Genomic DNA, 19067 nt, shown 5'->3' with positions numbered 1-19067 from the left:
TAGCCTCCATGTGTTTGTATTTCTTACAGATTTCTCCCTGTAATTGATATCTAGTCTCATAGTGTGGTCAGAACAGATACATGATACAATTTCAATTTTCTTAAATTTACCAAGGCTAGATTTGTGACCCAAGATATGATCTATCCAGGAGAATGTTCCATGAGCACTTGAGAAAAATGTGTATTCTGTTGTTTTTGGATGGAATGTCATATAAATATCAATTAAGTCCATCTTGTTTAATGTATCATTTAAAACTTGTTTCCTTATTTATTTTCATTTTGGATGATCTGTCCATTGCTGAAAGTGGGGTGTTAAAGTCCCCTACTTTGATTGTGTTACTGTCGATTTCCCCTTTTATGGCTGTTAGTATTTGCCTTATGTATTGAGGTGCTCCTATGTTGGGTGCATAAACATTTACAATTGTTATATCGTCTTCTTGGATTGATCCCTTCATCATTATGTAGTGTCCTTCTTTGTCTCTTGTAATAGTCTTTATTTTAAAGTCTATTTTGTCTGATATGAGAATTGCTACTCCAGCTTTCTTCTGATTTCCATTTGCATGGAATATCTTTTTCCATCCCCTCACTTGCAGTCTGTATGTGTCCCTAGGTCTGAAGTGGGTCTCCTGTAGACAGCATATATATGGGTCTGGTTTTTGTATCCATTCAGCCAGTCTGTGTCTTTTGGTTGGAGCATTTAATCCATTTACATTTAAGGTAATTATCGATATATATGTTCCTATTACCATTTAGTTAATTGTTTCAGGTTTGTACTTGTAGGTCTTTTCCTTCTATTGTTTTTCCTGCCTAGAGAAGTTCCTTTAGCATTTGTTGTAAAGCTGGTTTGGTGCTGCTGAACTCTCTCAGCTTTTGCTTGTCTGTAAAGGTTTTAATTTCTCCATCAAAACTGAATGAGATCCCTGCTGGGTAGAGTAATCTTGGTTGTAGGTTTTTTCCTTCATCACTTTAAATATGTCCTGCCACTCCCTTCTGGATTGCAGAGTTTCTGTTGAAAGATCAGCTGTTAACCTTATGGGGATTCCCTTGTGTGTTATTTGTTGTTTTTCCCTTGATGCTTTTAATATGTTTTCTTTGTATTTAATTTTTGATAGCTTGATTAATATGTGTCTTGGTGTGTTTCTCCTTGGATTTATCCAGTATGGGACTCTGTGGTTCCTGGACTTGATTAACTATTTCCTTTCCCATATCAGGGAAGTTTTCAACTATAATCTCTTCAAATATTTTCTCAGTCCCTTTCTTTTTCTCTTCTTCTTCTGGGACCCTTATAATTCAAATGTTGGTGTATTTAATATTGTCTCAGAGGTCTCTGAGATTGTCCTCTGTTCTTTTCATTCTTTTTTCTTTATTCTGCTATGCAGAGGTTCTTTCCACTATTTTATCTTCCAGGTCACTTATCCGTTCTTCTGCCTCAGTTATTCTGCTATTGATCCCTTCTAGAGTATTTTTAATTTCATTTATTGTGTTGTTCATCATTGCTTGCTTCCTCTTTAGTTCTTCTAGGTCCTTATTAACTGTTTCTTGCATTTTGTCTGTTCTATTTCCAAGATTTTGGATCATCTTTACTATCATTATTCTGCATTCTTTTTCAGGTAGACTGCCTATTTCCTCTTCATTTGTTAGGTCTGGTGGGTTTTTACCTTGCTCCTTCCTCTGCTGTGTGTTTTTCTGTCTTTTCATTTTGCTTATCTTACTGTGTTTGGGGTCTCCTTTTTGCAGGCTGCAGGTTCGTAGTTCCTGTTGTTTTTGGTGTCTGTCCCCAGTGGCTAAGGTTGGTTCAGTGGGTTGAGTAGGTTTCCTGGTTGTGGGGACTAGTGCCTGTGTTCTGGTGGATGAGGCTGGATCTTGTCTTTCTGGTGGGCAGGTCCACGTCTCGTGGTGTGTATTGGGGTGTCTGTAGCCGTATTATGATTTTAGGCAGCCTCTCTGCTAATGGATGGGGCTGTGTTCCTGTCTTGCTAGTTGTTCAGCATAGGGTGCCCAGCACTGTAGCTTGCTGGTCGTTGAGTTAAGCTGGGTCTTGGTGTTGAGATGGAGATCTCTAGGAGATTTTCACCATTTGATCTTACACGGAGCTGGGAGGTCTCGTGTGGACCAGTGTCCTGAAGTTGTTTCTCCCACCTCAGAGGCACAGCCCTGATACCTGCCTGGAGCACCAAGAGCCTTTAATCCACACGGCTCAGAATAAAAGGGAGAAAAAATGAAAGAGAAAGAAAGAAAGAAAGAAAGAAAGAAAGAAAGAAAGAAAGAAAGAAAGAAAGAAAGAAAGAAAGAAAGAAAGAAAGAAAGAAAGAAAGAAAGAAAGAAAGAAAGAAAGAAAGAAAGAAAGAAAGAAAGAAAGAAAGAAGTAGAATAAAATAAAATAAAGTTATTAAAGTAAAAAATAATTATTGAGAAGAAAAAAATTTTTAAGTAAAAAAAAAAACAGGACAGTCAGAACCCTAGGACAAATGGTGAAAGCAAAGCTATACAGACAAAATCTCACACAGAAGCATACACATACACACTCACAAAAAGATTAAAAGGGGAAAAAAATAATATATCTTGGTCCCAGAGTCCACCTCCTCAATTTGGGATGATTCGTTGTCTCTTCAGGTATTCCACAGATGCTGGGTACATCAAGTTCATTGTGGAGCTTTAATCCGCTGCTTCTGAGGCTGCTGGAAGAGATTTCCCTTTCTCTTCTTTGTTCGCACAGCTCCTGGGGTTCAGCTTTGGATTTGGCCCCGCCTCTGCCTATATAGGTCACCAGAGGGCGTCTGCTCTTCTCTCAGACAGGACAGGGTTAAAGGAGCAGCTGATTCGGGGGCTCTGGCTCACTCAGGCCGGGGAGAGGGAGAGGTACAGATGCGGAACGAGCCTGCGGCGGCAGAGGCCGGCATGACGCTGCACCAGCCTGAGGAGCGCCGTGCGTTCTCCCGGGGTAGTTGTCCCTGGATCACGGGACCCTGGCAGTGGCGGCCGCACAGGCTCCTGGGAGGGGAGGTGTGGAGAGTGAACTGTGCTCGCACACAGGCTTCTCGGTGGCGGCAGCAGCGGCCTTAGCGTCTCATGCCCGTCTCTGGGATCCGCGCTGATAGCCGCGGCTCGGCTGGTTTCTGGAGCTCCTTTAAGCGGCGCTCTTACTCCCCTCTCCTCGCGCACCAGGAAACAGAGGTAAGAAAAAGTCTCTTGCCTCTTCAGCAGCTCCAGCCCCTTTCCCGGACTCCCTCCTGGCTAGCTGTGGCGCACTAGCCCCCTTCAGGCTGTGTTCACGCAGCCAACCCCAGTCTTCTCCCTGGGATCTGACCTCCGAAGCCCGAGCCTCAGCTCCCAGCCGACGCCCGCCCCAGCCGGTGAGCAGACAAGCCTCTCGGGCTGGTGAGTTCCGGTCGGCACCGATCCTCCGTGCGGGAATCCCTCCACTTTGCCCTCCACACCCCCGTGGCTGTGCTCTCCTCCCCAGCTCTGAAGCTTCCCTTCTCCGCCACCCGCAGTCTCCGCCCGTGAAGGGGCTTCTAGTGTGTGGAAAGCTTTCCTCCTTCCCAGCTCCCTCCCACTGGTGCAGGTCCTGTCCCTATTCTTTTGTCTCTGTTTATTCTTTTTTCTTTTGCCCTACCCAGGTACGTGGGGAGTTTCTTGCCTTTTGGGAGGTCTGAGGTCTGCTGCCCGCGTTCAGTAGGTGTTCTGAAGGGGTTGTTCCACGTGTAGATGTATTTCTGATGTTATTTGTGGAGAGGAAGGTGATCTCCGCGTCTTACTCTTCCGCCATCTTCTCTCCGGCCTTTGGAACTTTTTTAAAGGGAGTTTTTATTTCAGCGATTTAAGTGCTTCCAAAAAGTTTGGAAGGGCTGATGGAGCAGATTCAGGGCTGTACTCTTCTGGGACTTTGCAGAGCTAGACAGAACTGGTTCCCTAGCGGGGCCACTGCTTTTAAAGCTGCCACTGGAGCTCTGACAGAAGCAATAAGTTTTCATCACTGCCCTGCAAATGGGCACCAAATACTGCTTCAGAAAAGATCTTATGTACCAGCAACAGGAGCCAGGAGCTGCCAGACTTTAGCATCTGCCCACCTACTTCCTTCTGACATCTATCCTAAGTACTTCTAATTGGCTGAAACTTGTTTGAATCAAAAATGATAGCGGCAGAGTTTGGGAAATGTATAATTTTGCTTTATACCCCCCCCCCCCCAAGTAAAAATAGAGTGGTAGGAGTTTCAATTCAGAAGCATATATTAAAATCAATTCCCTTTTGTCAATAACGTGCTTCTAGTCATTAACTTGGAGTGGGGAGAGAGGGTCACAGTAGTAGCAAGCTAGTAGAAAAGCAAAAGCAATGAATTTAGAGGACTTGGATATAATTCTAACTCTGACATTTGTGAACATGAGTAAGTCATTTGCTTTCTCTGAGCCTGTTTCCACATTTGATACTCCAGGCCACCTCTCAGTGTAATTATGAGGATAATGTTAGATGTGAATGTAAAAGCACTTCATAACTATCAGGTACTAAGCAATTGCAAGCAGATAGGATAAGTAGGAATGATTAAAGAAAAATTAAATGAGATCATGTCCATTACTGTTAGATGTTTGGTGCTAAATAAATTTTATTTTATTCTAGTTTTTGAAAAATGATGACCCTATTTTTATAAAGTCTGTAAGTTACCACATTATCTCATTTTCCAATCAACTGGGAATTTTATGTAAATAGGAATGATCAAGTTAAGCTTCCCATAAATATTTGTTGTGCCATCTCATATTATGATATCATAGAACTCCTAGATGTTTTCAAAGACATTGTTTTAATAAGTAACAAAAGCCATGTTTAAATTAGTTTACTCTGTCATTTACATGTCTAATTTTGTAGTCTCAAATGCTTCCTATATGCACATTAGAAAGTCTTTCAAATTTTGTAATTTTTGTGATCTTGTGTAAATATGTGTTTAGCTCACTTTTTAGTTTACCAAGTCACTGTGAAGGGTGTTTTAAGCTCTGGACAGTAAAGAATGAAGGTTTCTATAGCAAGCCCCTTGATAACAGAAAAAGAGTTTGACTAGGAAATTAACTTTTCATTTTGTGTTATCATTTAGATTGAAAAAATATAAACTCATAATTATCTAGTGTGATTCACTATTTTGATTGAGCTCCAGTTGTCAGTGTGATAAGATGACCTTATAAGCAGTAGAACATTAAGCCCCCAGAAATCAATAAAGATAATAAAATCCTTTTACTTCCTTCCTACTCACCAAATCAATTGCTTTTTACCTTCTGGTTTTTTCATGAAAGTTCTACAGTTCATTTTACTACCTGTCAAAAGTGAAATGTCTTTTTTTTTCTGAAGAGATACAGTTGCTTAATATTTCCATTCTCTCATTGTTTTATGTTTTATCTCTTTGCTTCTGGAAGATTCGTACACTTATCTAGTGCTCTGGGCCCAACATTTGAAATAAGATATTAAACAGTGATAAAAAATGGACACTAACAAAATGATTGGTGAAGACTATTAGGATTCATATGCCTATGATTTTGTTATTCTTCTAGTCATGGGACACGACAGTTATGAAACCTCAGTATGAATCACTTGAAAGAGTAATAAGAGTATAACAGATTGTCTTCCCCCTTTTTGTAAATCAGTACTACTTTTCTAAGCAACAATCATACAAATTCTATTTACCAGACAGAAAGGTTTGAACACCCTTGACCTTAGATTTCTCTCATGAGAAAGTTTATCAGTATTTCATACCCAGTGCTTCCACATCTTGGCTACTCCGCGATACTCATCCTCATAACGCTTTGTGACAATTCACTGGGCATCATGGAACTAACCAGAGATCTAAGGCTTTTTCCAGTACATGCTTCCCAGTGAGTGTCAGGATAACAGTAGTTGCCTGCTCCCTCTGGTAGTTTCCTAGTCATTTTGTTACTGGACTTTTCCAACTTTGCTTTATATTGAAAATACAGGCTCCTGGAAGAAGTATTTTTCCTCTGCACACACAAAGAAATGAATTTTCCCCAGTACCTAGCCAAAGACTCCAGATCATTTTACAGCATTGATTTCATAATTCAGTCTTTCTACAGTCATTTATTGTAGTAGATATTAGAAAACACATACTCCTAGTAAAAGAGAGGTGAATTTGGCTATACAATGAGGGTCATTCCATAAAAGGAAGAATGAAGGAAACTTGCAAAATATTTAGGGCCCATCTTCTGAACTGAATGTGACACATGCCTTAGGTATTGTGCATATGTGACCCATTCACTACTTGCTTATTATGCCAAACTGAATTCTTTTCCTATGCTGTGTGTCATGTAATAGAAAATATAAATGGCAATTGTCAAGTCAACACTTTTGTGTTCTGTTTATTGATTCAATCAGCCTTCATGTATTACTATATATTGTCATTTATAACCTCAATTGATGAGATTCAATCCTATAAGTCATCTTTATAAAGCAGATAAGCATTTAAAAGGGAGAAATATAAAGAAGCAGAAATTAGAAGACTGCAGATCTGTACCGTGTACTTCACAATATAATACCATTCTTCGACAGTTGTTTTCATATTCTTGTTTTAAATTTATACCTCTTTTCCTTTAGAGTTGACTGTCTACCCAAGGCAAGTATCTCATAGTAAACAGTAGGCTTTCTAAAAATAAATTGAGCTGCTAAGATCCAAAACCAATCTTTACTTTTCCTTTACCGTCAGTATCCAAAACATCACTGAATCTTGTATGGCATTTATCCCCAGGCTTTTAATCCGACCACCAACAATCTAGTTTAGGTACTCATGTGCCCTCTAATCTGCGCCATTGTAATCGCTTCCTAATGCACAGCCTTGATTCATTTCTTCCCCACTTCTAGTTCATGTTAACATGTTGTCACTATATCCTTCTTCCTAAGACATAGAGCAGATCGTGGCGCTCCATGCTCACAGAGCTTCCTGTCTATACTATTCAAATAGAATAAATCCCAATCCCTTAGGTCAACAGTAAAAGCTTATCACATTATGGTTCATATCTACCTTTCTGGTTGTCTTTAACATCCTAGACGCACACACAAACACACCCCACATTGGGCTATTCTGTCTTCCATATTTGGGTACTTACGCAAGTGGCACCTTTTTTTTTTTTGGTATCTGTCTGAGAAAGGGCCATATCTTCTTCCTATCTTCCCCCCAAACCTTCTATATTCAAAATTCAGAGTTAATCTTAGCTACACACCACGTGCCCAAAGCATTTACTATGTCTATCATAGGATTATAAAACTCCGCCCTGTTAGTTTTTCTATTTCTCATCCTTAGCGTAGATGTTTGTGGAAACAATTTTAGTTGAATTCAATTGACCACACTCCATATGATGTTGTTCTGGCTTTCTTTTAGGAACATGGAATACCTATCAACATGGGCTATGCTGTGGCACCACATCACTCAGGGGTCTACCCAGTTCATATTCAGCTGTATGCAGCTTGGAAGAAGGTCTGGGGTATTCAGGTCACCAGCACTGAAGAGTATCCACATTTGAAACCTGCACGGTACCGAAAGGGCTTCATTCACGATAGCATCATGGTGAGCACACACTGCTGTGTGTATTGAAGGTTCTTAGTATCTACATGTGGAATGAAGACAAAATCTAACTTCAAAACTCTTTTATATGAGTGTCATAAATCCCTTGCCTACCATGGTGGTCACGCATTAATACATTGCTTACCCATAGACTTGCTTCTTAAGCTGTGGGGTAGTTTTGGCAAATTCAATGCAAGCTCAAAATATTGGAAATGGGTTTCATATAGGTCATCCACTGCAGTTTCTGGATTAAAGTTTTGTCTAGGGACCTTATACTTCTGGCGAGTTTCTCCATGTCTATGAAACACCTCTCAAGTCACTACACTATCAACAGACAGAATTTAACACATAGCATCTGAAAGCTAAATTTACCTACTCAGTTTATTTTGGCTTTCAGACACTCAAGAATCTTAAGATAGCATTTTTCATTGTTCTTTTTGTTGCATACTATGAAAACAAAGGTATATATTTTCTTTTCAGATATATTAATTGAAAAAATAATAATCTGATGTAAGAATGATATGCTCCTATAAATGAGAATAAAACCAAATGCATATTAGATGGGAATTTATAATTATTCATTGGAATGAAAAAAAATCCTGTTTTTTACTTTGAGATAAAATAGTTCATTTTAAAACTTCCATCCCCATGTCCAGTGCCTTAGGTCATGTGCTCATCATCAGTTGCCAAGATCATAGGAAAGGTTTACAAACTGTTCTCCCTCCTTTAAATATTTACATCTTTTCAGTCCATTGTTCGGATGGCTATTAGAATTATCTACCTGTCTGTCTGTCTATCTAATAATTATCTAAAACCAAAGAAAAAGTAATAGCACATATGTTAACCAGAGCTAATACTCAATATTCTTTAATCATAAAAGTTTAATATTTTATTGTAAATTGGTACTAGAAGACCTAAAGAAGCCTTGGATTTAAATGGAGCTATTGATAATGCAAATAATAGTATATGGTGTCCATAGAAATCCAGGCGATATAAAAAGTATTACTCTGATATAATTGCAAAGCAAAGTGAAAGCAGTTTTCTTAACTGAGTAGCATGACTATTTGGTACATTATGAAATGAAAACATTCCTTTAAGCCAATACTATACACATTCATTTACATTGAATTTAATACAAACCGTTATGAAAATTAAGCAAAGAATAAATAAAATTATAGCTATTCTGTGCAATTGGATGCATTTTTCCACTAGATTATAAATAGTTTATTATTCAAAATAAGTTTTGGAATAAAATTACTTATTTGCTTTCTCTGCTGAACATTCAGATGAACAACAGAATGAACCACAGAATATGCAGGAAGCAATCATTAGATGATCTATTACTGTGATTAAAATTTTAATTCAGAGTAGTAAAAACAAAACAAAGTAAAGGTGGCGGAGGTGATGAAAACTCATTGTATTGAATCCCAGAACCTGAGGACCATGTAAAACTGTATGTCAGAAACAAGGAGAGTAATGGTCTAATACCATGAAAAATGCAACCCTGGAGAATCTCTGTATTTGAATTAAACCAACCCTAAGAAGACTTTTACTTTATACCATTTCTTTAACGTAACTCAGAGGGTGGGTGAGATTTATAGGCATGAATGAAAATGCTTTCACCTATATGTCCTCTAACAGGGGTCCCCAACCCCGGGGCTGCAAACTGGTACTGGTCCACGGCCTGTTAGGAACCGGGCGGTGCAGCAGGAGGTGAGCGGTGGGTGAACAAGCGAAGCTTCATCTGTCGCTCCCCACCACTCCCCATCGCTCGCATTACCGCCTGAACCATCCCCCCCATAGCTCATGTTACTGCCTGAACACCCCGCACCCCAATCTGTGGAATAATTGTCTTCCATGAAACCCATCCCTAGTGCCGGAAAGGTTGGGGACTGCTGTCCTATAGCTTTTATTTAGCAAGTCTCTTAACATGTGCATAATTACACCAACATCAACTCTTGATTACATTAAGATTTTGGCTTTATCAGTTAAGGAACTCCAATAGGAATGAAATTCGCAGACTCTGAAGTCATGACACAGTGATGGAACTTTTAATTAAATCGTGTCAATGTGCTGCTTTTTCTTTTTCCTCAGGTCCTCCCTCGACAGACCTGTGGGTTGTTCACACACACTATTTTCTACAAAGAGTATCCAGGAGGCCCCCAAGAATTGGATAAAAGTATCAGGGGAGGTGAACTTTTCCTCACAGTCCTTCTAAACCCAGTACGTATTCTATTTATGCTTTTTACCATAACATCAGAACTTTCAAATATATGTTTCCTTTTATTTCTATTGTCAGCCCTCTCACAAGAATAGTTGGTAAATACTAGAGAGAAATTAAACTAAATCTCCAAATATTCAATTCCCTTTATAATCATCAATCAAGAAAAACACAGATTTGTTAAGATTCATATGTTGAATATAACGGTTAAATGTAAGATATCTCAATGTTGTCTCCGATACTTGAATTGTAGTAAAGACATATATACAGTTCTATAACCAAAAATTAACATTCACAATATTGTGGTGCATATTTTGTCCATAAGTTGAATTTGCTTCTAGCTCAAGGTATCAGTAGATATACATTTCAGTCTCTGAAAATTATCACAATGCAAAACTGCATTGAAGATACATAGCTATGCATTATCTTTGTATACTAGGGTCATCTGAGGCCTGTTTTTAAAATCTCCATTAATTTTCTTTGGAATCAAAGCTAGAGAATTTGTTCCTTTCAATTGTGCCCTTTCATCTTTCAAAGTTTTGCAATTTTATTTCCAGTTATATGTGGAAAAGTATAGCAGTGTGGGAATATATTATCATTCGATAATGTTGAGATTATTTCAGCTTTCTCAATTTTTTCCCATAAAGATTCCATTTCTGAGGCCTTAAAGAGGCATGTCCTTTTTGACATCCCACTGCACCAATAAAAAATATGAAATAGTGAGTTGCATGCTATGTCCACCTTGTTTAGTATAAGAAATTTTCATACTCAGGGAAAATGATTCATGCTTTAAACAAAACTATAGCTCAGTTGTCTGTGGCAAAGCTCCAGGTATGTTTTAAACAAATTATTTAGATAATTTATATATGGTGTTTTTAATTCCTGAAGAAATTAAATAAAAACCTACCTTGTGTAAAGATGAAAACTTGAATTGGATTGGAGGAATAGGGAAGTGTGGGGCAAAAATGCTTCACAAGAGTGTGAGTAATCAAAAAACTTCCTCAAACTGCCGGACTATTAAAAACAAAACAAAACAAGATGGTCTGTTGTGTTGGGGTAGCACGAAACTGGGGAACAGATTGGATGCTCTATGATCTGAGCAAGAAACTCTGTTTCTCAGAACTCGCTTGCTCTCCTGTAAAACAAGCTTGTTGAACTAGGCAGTCTTCAATGTTCCTCAAAAGTACTCCTTTTGGATATTCCATTTTTGTGTGTATAATTCAAATTCATTGAGACTTAAAAGAATCAAAAACGTTACAAAAATATTTTTTGAAAATTGAGGTATGCATGTGAATGTTAATGCAAGCAAATGTGGGAAATCTTTCTCTTTAACCCTTCCCTCACTGATTGAGAATCTGATCTCCATAGAGGCAAGGGTCACATTTTCATACCGTTTTCACTCTGGAGCTACACTCCCAACCCCAAATCTGCTCTGGTCACCTACTCAGGGGAAGAGATAAGCGTCAGAACTCTGATGGCTGCCTCCCCTATACCTCTTCCTCCCCAGGTCTGATTGTTACTGATATTTACTACCTGGGTGCCCATCTGACTACTTGTCATTAAAGAGATGGATTTATAACTGTTTTTAAAAATGTTGAATTCAGTACTCTTTTAAAAACATCATTCAGAGACTAATAGTTGGTCCCTTAAATAAGATGAAAGACTATTTGGCATTTCTGTCTTTAGCACTTGTTGTGAACTAGCAAAATAACACTAACCTCACTTAAAAAGTTTACCATTGCCACACAGATTTATTTTAATTGCAGAGGAATAGAACGGTAGAAGAGGGGAGTTTTCAGGAGACTTCTAGAGTCCATTCACAAACTGCAGTTACTTTATCATTGTGAATTGATGGTGATCTTAAAGTAGGATCCATGAATAAAGGAGAGAGACCCAGATAGACACAGATTAAAGAGCAATGCTAGAGATAGTCAATAGTGTGGATAATATAGGACATTCTATGTATGGCGATATGAGCCTGGATCAGACAAATAATGGTCCACAAAGATATGGGAGTAAGGAATAATGTTGCTAAAAACATGAACAGAGTAGCCATAGGCAATCCAGGTATATGCTACTCAGCTCTCTCTAGAGACAGGCTGCAAGCAGCATCTGACAGAACCCAGATCAAAACAGGGCTTAGTTCTAGAGCTGCATACGCAGAAGTTACCAGCTGTATTGGTCAGGGTTCTCCAGAGAAACAAAACCAAGAGGATAAGTGGGAGAAGAGATTTATTGCAAGGAATTTGCTTATGTGTTTATGGAGGTTGAGCAGTCTCAAAATCTATAGTCAACAAGCTAGAGTCCCAAGAGAGCTGATAGTGTAGTTCTAGTAGAAGTTCTATGGCTTGAGAACCAGGAGAGCTAATGGTATAGTTCCAGTCCAAAAGGTGGCAGTATTGAGACCCAGGAAGAGCCAATGTTTCAGTTCAAGTTTGAAGGCAGGAAATAAACCAGAAAAAAAAAAAAAAAGAAAAAGAAACGATCTAGTTCAAAGGCAATCAGGCAGGAGGAGTTCCTTTTTACTCCCAAGCGAGTGAGACTTTTTGTTCTATTTGGCCTCAACTGATTGGATGAGGCCCATCCACATTAGGGAGGGCAATCTGCTTTACTCAGTTGACCACTTCTGTTGTTAATCTCATCCAAAAGCATCCTTGCAGACACACCCAGAGTAATGTTTGAGCAAATATCTGAGTAACCTGTGGTCCAGTTGAGTTGAGACATAAAATTAACTATCATTCCTAATGAGGAACTTAAGGTGGGAGCAGACTGGAAGTAAGTGAAATGAAAAGGGGAACACAGAAAGAGGGGAGGAAGTGATGAATGAAGTAAAAATAATGTAAGCTTGGAATTTTTTGTATGTGTGTCCTATTGTGAATAGAGAGGCATCACAGATGATGGGCTATGATCAATAGTCACTTCTCCAATGTGGAAAAAAGAAGTATTAAGCCTGCTTGATTAATTATTATTTTAAGTTATATGGTTCCAGCAAGGCTGGCAAAGATGGAGTCTGCAGGAAGAGAATGAGGAAAGAAGAAAACAAAAAATAATACTGATACCCAGCCTTCTCCTCTGGTCTATTCTTTTTCTCCAGTCATCACTTAATTCTTTGTCAGAATAAAGAGTATCTCATTCTTTCACTGAAACCATGCTGAAGAAAAAAAATCTATAAATTAATTGATGTGAAGGTATGTTTTCAACATTAATTAATTAATATGCTAACTCTAAAGAATATTTGTATTCTAACAGAGCCTATTCCCGAATGAGAGGTCTATGATTGTATTAATTTAGGTATCAAAGTTTCTTGGGGAAATATGATTTTAGTAAAAAGCATTCAACATCCATGAAATCGTAGAGAAAGATGACTGACCACCTCTTCTACCTAGGAAAATTGATGTCTGTGAGGGCTTATGAGTAGGAAAAGTGATCATAGTGTTAGCATAAACTCTAAAGATTTAAGGCCAATCTAATTTTATTTCCTTTTTTCAATAATGATCTATACTTTCACGTCATGGAAATACTGTAGACATCCTATATTATAACACCTCTCCTGCGTGGTGATTTTCTCCTCTGATTTGTAAATGATCCATAGAATTTTGTCCTTTTACTTTTTGGTTTTCAGTGTGTTAATGAATGGATGAATAACGATATAGATAGCATGACACAAAGCTGGCAGTGAAGGTAATTACACCAGATGATAATGCTAATACCCAGTTATACTTAGCAAATTGGAGTGATAGACAAAATCTAGCAAGATGAAATTTAACAGGGAATAATGAAAAGCCCCCAAATTACTTTCAAAATAGTGTATAATGCCAGCATTATATAAGGATAAATATTATATAAAGATAGAGTAAATCTGCCAGAAAATAGTATGGGCTGCATCATGTCCTATTCAGTTCCTTGTCATTGAAGTTGTCTAAACAGAAATTTTGTAGGAATGTGGAATCTCTTACTTATAATCTGACACTAAGACTGTGATTCTGTTCTTATCCAGTTAGACGTGGGGTATATCTTTTTCACTGTAAAGTATAAAAAAATATGAAGTAGGTTTAATTTTACATATTACAGACCAGCATTATGTATTTAGTTTTAGTCTATGATTATAAGGTCAGAGGAAGAAGGGAAATGCTAACTTATCAACATGTATAAGAACTAAAAAATGAGATAAAAATGGGAAGATATTCAGTGGTAGATGTATTGAGGGAAGTAGAAGAGAAAAATATTTCTATCATCAATATACTGAAAGAAATATTACTGCCAGATTTAGCAGACCATTTTGAACTGGTTGGTAGTTTCTAGATTCATTTGTATGCAAGCACCCTATGAGTCTAATAAAAGCTAGTAAAGGTATGTGAGGGAATATCCTAGAATTTCCCCCTCTAGAGTACTTTAAAAGAGAATCAATGACTATATAGTTCTTTCTTATTGCCTTGGGAGTTCATCTACCTAAAGGAAGGGGACTGGATTACATAACCTTGAAAAGTTCCACATATTTTCTTTTTCTGGTTCATAACTTCCACAACTCTGCTCTGCAGACAAAAAGGCATGAACCACACCAAGACCAGCATAGCCTCTTTCCCTGTCCAGCTTCTAGGAATTCACATTATTTTGTGTCACCCCCCACTTTAGAATAGACCTGTATCCTTTCTGTGTTCAAAGGTCTCTGATATTTTTTCTTTATGCATTTTCAATAGTTTTTTTAATTTTAATTTTGACTCTAGCTGCTATCCCGTTCTCATAGTTTGACACATTTTAAAATGTCATTATTTCTAATATATCATAAAGCATAAAATGCAAATTGAAATATATTTTTACATCTTGACTCACATATGAACTCCTAATACTGCTGCATGTTAGATTTTTTGATTCAGAAAACTGCAAGAAATGGGGTTTCTTGATTTCCTTAGATACCAACTTGTTTTGCCCAAATGAATGTAAAAATTGAAAATTAAACGATACTAGGGCTGTTTGAATGACATTTCAAAAGAAAAGCTAGTCATCTGTCCACTTAACATTCAGGTAACTTCCTCATTTTTTTTTTAGATTCTATCATGACCTCATCACATATTGATATTTGTCTGCACTGTTCCACACTTGTCAAATACTAACATGTATTTCGCTAGTGCCAAATTCTTCTTGTATTTTCAATATAATCTTTGTACAGATAGGAAGAAAGATAATTTAATCATGTATGAGGTGAAACAGCTTACACCAGGTAACCCACCATCATTCAAGTCGAGACACTACCCTATAAAATATGCAGCAAATGGCAATAGTAAGGAAGTCTGGAGTCTTATCAGATGGTGTCACCAGTAACTATAAAAACTTGAAATGAATATGCCTTACCGGATTTAATTATTTTTCTAGCTCATTTTAATTTTGTGCTACACAGTATGAAGATAGAATTTTCTAAGTTTTCTTAACATATATATCGAAAGATGCTCCGATTCTAGAGTGCTTTAAAATGGCAGTACTGTAACCAGGAAGTCTACATTGTCCAAAGTTCAGAGCAGTGCCTAGACTCACTAACCTTTGTCTGTTCTTTGGCCAGTTGCAAATTCAGGTGAACAAAAAATATGTGCCTGAAACAGCAGTGTACTTGAAATTGACAGTAGAATATAATGGAACCGCAATGATATACTTCCCCATGTGCTGTCTCCTGAAAATTCATACACCTAGGCTGGTTAATGAGCTTTCCTTTCTCATGTATATCAATCTCCAAAACCATGGAATCTAATAGCAGATCAGTACATTATGGATTAGAGCTGGCTCTTCAGACAGATTAGAGAAAAGGCAGCTGCAAGGCGTAGGAAAATATCAACATGAAATAACCTAAACTAAACTTTAAGTTCTTTTTAATGCTTAAATAATATGGAAATAGATATGTAAGATAATTCACAGAAACATATTTTATGTGCGGTGCAGCAAAATAAAATGCAAGAAACATCCCGAGTCTTTTTTAGAGAAGATTAAAAAGAATTACAGATTACTGATATTCAAAGCATCCAAATATTCTTTGACGATTTTGATTTTGATTTCCTATAAATGCTGCACTTTATAGAAGATTATAACAATCAGATAATATTTCATGTTGAACTAAGCAAATATATATTCCATCAAAATGTACTTCTTTCTAAAACAATATATTAATATTTCTAACAGGGTCACGGGAGATACTGACACATGTTCCAGCAGTGTTTATTAAAAAAATAATAATAAATTAACTTCTAATTGCTCTACTACAGTGAAATGTGCCTCTTATCTGTGCAGGGACTTTGAAGCAATTAATGTTATTGGGAGCTGTGAGGCTTAGAGCCTGGGAGAACAGCCACCAACTGTGAGAATGAACCCCTGTACAATATATAGATTGTGGAAAATTATATTTCCACTCACTGAAAAACCTACAGTCACCTCTTTTTTTCCCTTTATCTGTTTTTTTGAGTTTGGGGGGTTTTGGGGGTTTTTTTCTGTTTTTCACTTTTCTTAAAGATTTGCAAGACTAACCTTTACAAAAGGACATGAATCACCACTTCTGCAGTGATTCACACTCTCAGCAAGGATACTGTAGAATATGGAGTCAGCTAAGATCCATGGCCTCACTACAGATGATATTATTTTTTTCTGTCCACTCTGAAAATCAGGATCAGAGTTAGTATAAGGTTTTAGAGAATGAGGAGAAAATTTTGCTTTCTCCTGATTTTGGGGTAGTGCGTGTTTTGTATGATTTTCCACAGTTGGATTTACTTAGCAATTAATAGCTCAGAATATAAAGTGCACCACCACAAAAGAACAGGATATTTTTTCTCCTAAACCTGAACTCTGTCTTCTTGCCACATGAGAGAAAGGTTGCTATTATTGTGTAGACATGCATCTTTCTAAAGCAATGGTTGCTACAGGTCCTGATGGAATACAATTTACATTCCTCTATACTTCTAGATCATGAACAAATCCATAAAATTGCATTGTTTTTTTCAATTTTGTTTCCCTAGAAAAATAAATGAAAGCAGCAATATTTTACTGGGGAAATCTATTTCATCTTGTGTAACTAGATAATTTAGTTTTCCCAAAGCATGTTATGAAAGGTAGTGGAATAGCTCTTTAGCATAAATAAATTTTCAACAGCAAAAAATGCAACCTCCTATTTATGTAGTTGTTAGTCAATAGATAAACTTTTATTCCTTCCTATTTTGAGGCTTACAGTATATAAATATTAGGTGCATAATGCTCTAAACGATTAGTGATAGTTTGGAAGGAAAATCAGTGACTTCATGATTGTTAAAAAAACAAAACCATCTCTGTATTAGTCTTTATATGATTTAGTGGCTGGTGAGATAGTAAGAAATTAGGGGGTTCTGTGGGAGCCCACAAAATTAATATTGATATGTGTGCTTTTTTTTGTTTTGTGAGTATTCACCCCCCATAGTGTTCAAAATGGTTGATTTTATTCTCTCTTTCACAAATTATATAACACCTAGATATATACTCAATATATATTGTTTCTTTCTTTCTCATTTATTTATTTATTTGTAAATTTTAAAGCACATTGAAGCAGAAAGCCCTCTTTGGATCACTTCACTTTATTTCATCTCAGTTCCTCCTACTTCATTTTCCTCTGACTGCTCCTCGGAGTAACATATTGTGAAAATAAAAATGTGAGTTCTTTTCTGAAACATGTTGATATTTTCATATTTTTGTATTTTAAGAACCCAAATTATTTTGTCTTCGTTTTTCCGTTAGTGGCTTAATGGAAAACTTAATGCTGATATGATAAGGAGTATTTATAAATATTAAATTTGCTGGTACCCATTGAGGAATTAAAAAGAAAAAGTCTTATAATTTCCATCCATACAGTCTTATCCACAGATGTCCAAAGGGGTCTATCACTAAAGTTAGCTTGAGTTGATATTTGTTAAATTTTTCTTTGAGATTCATAAGATCTCAAACGTAAAACTTGTTGACAAAAATAATTGGGAATCTGGTGTTTAATTTATAATGAATTGTTAGAATGCCATCAATTGTATTTGTATCTCAATCGTTTTATTTTTGTTTATTTGATTTTTGTTTTTCAAGGAGATCTTCTTGATGTGTTCACTAAAGTAGTTCTATTTTATGGATGTTCGTGTGTGTGTATAACCCCTTCAAGGAAGGCTTCGGAATCCTGTCCAGAGGAGTTGATATTTGAACTGAGCATTGTAGGGACTCATCAGACGAATGAGGTAGCGTGGTGGAGATGGGGAATGGGAGTTTGCAGTAGGACAGGGAAGAGCTGCAGAATGTTACCGAGAGTAAAATGACCATGGCAAGTTTGGGAACTGTAAATGTTTGCATTTCACAGGAGCACAAAATGAAGATAAGAGTGGGTAAATAAAATTATGAAAGTTTCTGTATGACATGTTGACAGTTTGAATGCTATTATTCTACTGTGAAGAGGGAAGGAATTTAAACAAGGGAGTGATAGATAGACCCAAATAATAATTGTTATTTGTAATTCTAGCTGACAGGTCGGGGCCTTCCTACACACTCCTTCTTATGCCTATAGTACTTTTCTATTCCCACTGTTCTTGACTCAACCTTACTATTTTCCCTCAGATTTTCCCTCTAATTTCTTTTGCTCACCTGGGTCCCCTCACAGGCTTAGGTCAGCTCTCACTGCTGTGTGTTCACACAGAGCAACATGCATAATACTGTTCACGGTGGTGTCTTTATGTTCAGTGAATGTCGTCTCCCTCACCTGGGCTACACGCATCCCCTGGAACATAGTATTGCCACAATAGGTACTTGTTCAATTAGACAATAAATAAAAATTATAGCATCACAACTGTATGTGTCTACCTCATGCCATTTCACATGGGTTGTTAACGTTGTATCAGAAGAAAAGGGCAAGAAAATGAGAAGGAAGGAATGAAAAAGGGGGAGGAGAGGAAATAAAGGAGAGGGGAAATATAAAAGGACAAGGAAGAAAAAGAAGAGGAGAAGAAAGGTTAAGGATGGAAAGAAAGAACGAAAACAGGAAGCCATTTCTTCCTCTTTTCATAAAATCAGATGGGCAGCAGAAATGTAACTGTATTGTCTACTAACCAAACTCAGAAAAATCTTGTTTTATTTTATTTTTCCTGGCTGGCTAAATACTGAAGAAAAAGTCCTATGATTTCTCTGTGCCTCAGAATTTCTCTGTCCATAAAATGGGGAAAATAACGTTGGTTCCCTTACTGTTTTACACAGATAGTATGAGATGTAGCGAAAAACAAGTGCTTTGATTTTTCAGAGAAAATGTATATAATTTGGACATAAT

The 19067-nt window shown here is 37.2% G+C and overlaps 1 protein-coding gene across 1 annotated transcript in view; it reads left to right on the top strand.

Moving 5' to 3' along the window:
- LOC131758469 (bifunctional heparan sulfate N-deacetylase/N-sulfotransferase 4) overlaps positions 1-19067 on the top strand; it is a 256696-nt gene that overhangs the window by 144794 nt on the left and 92835 nt on the right. The window contains exons 5-6 of the mRNA XM_059066616.2: positions 7369-7554; positions 9646-9774. Of these exons, the coding sequence (XP_058922599.1) occupies positions 7369-7554; positions 9646-9774 (315 nt within the window). The remainder of the gene's footprint in view (positions 1-7368; positions 7555-9645; positions 9775-19067) is intronic.

The sequence above is a fragment of the Kogia breviceps genome, chromosome 6, assembly GCF_026419965.1.
Source record: "Kogia breviceps isolate mKogBre1 chromosome 6, mKogBre1 haplotype 1, whole genome shotgun sequence".
In the NCBI taxonomy this organism is placed as follows: domain Eukaryota; kingdom Metazoa; phylum Chordata; class Mammalia; order Artiodactyla; family Physeteridae; genus Kogia; species Kogia breviceps.
The sequence above is the reverse complement of the archived record's forward strand: the minus strand, read 5'-3'. Positions and strand labels throughout refer to the sequence as shown.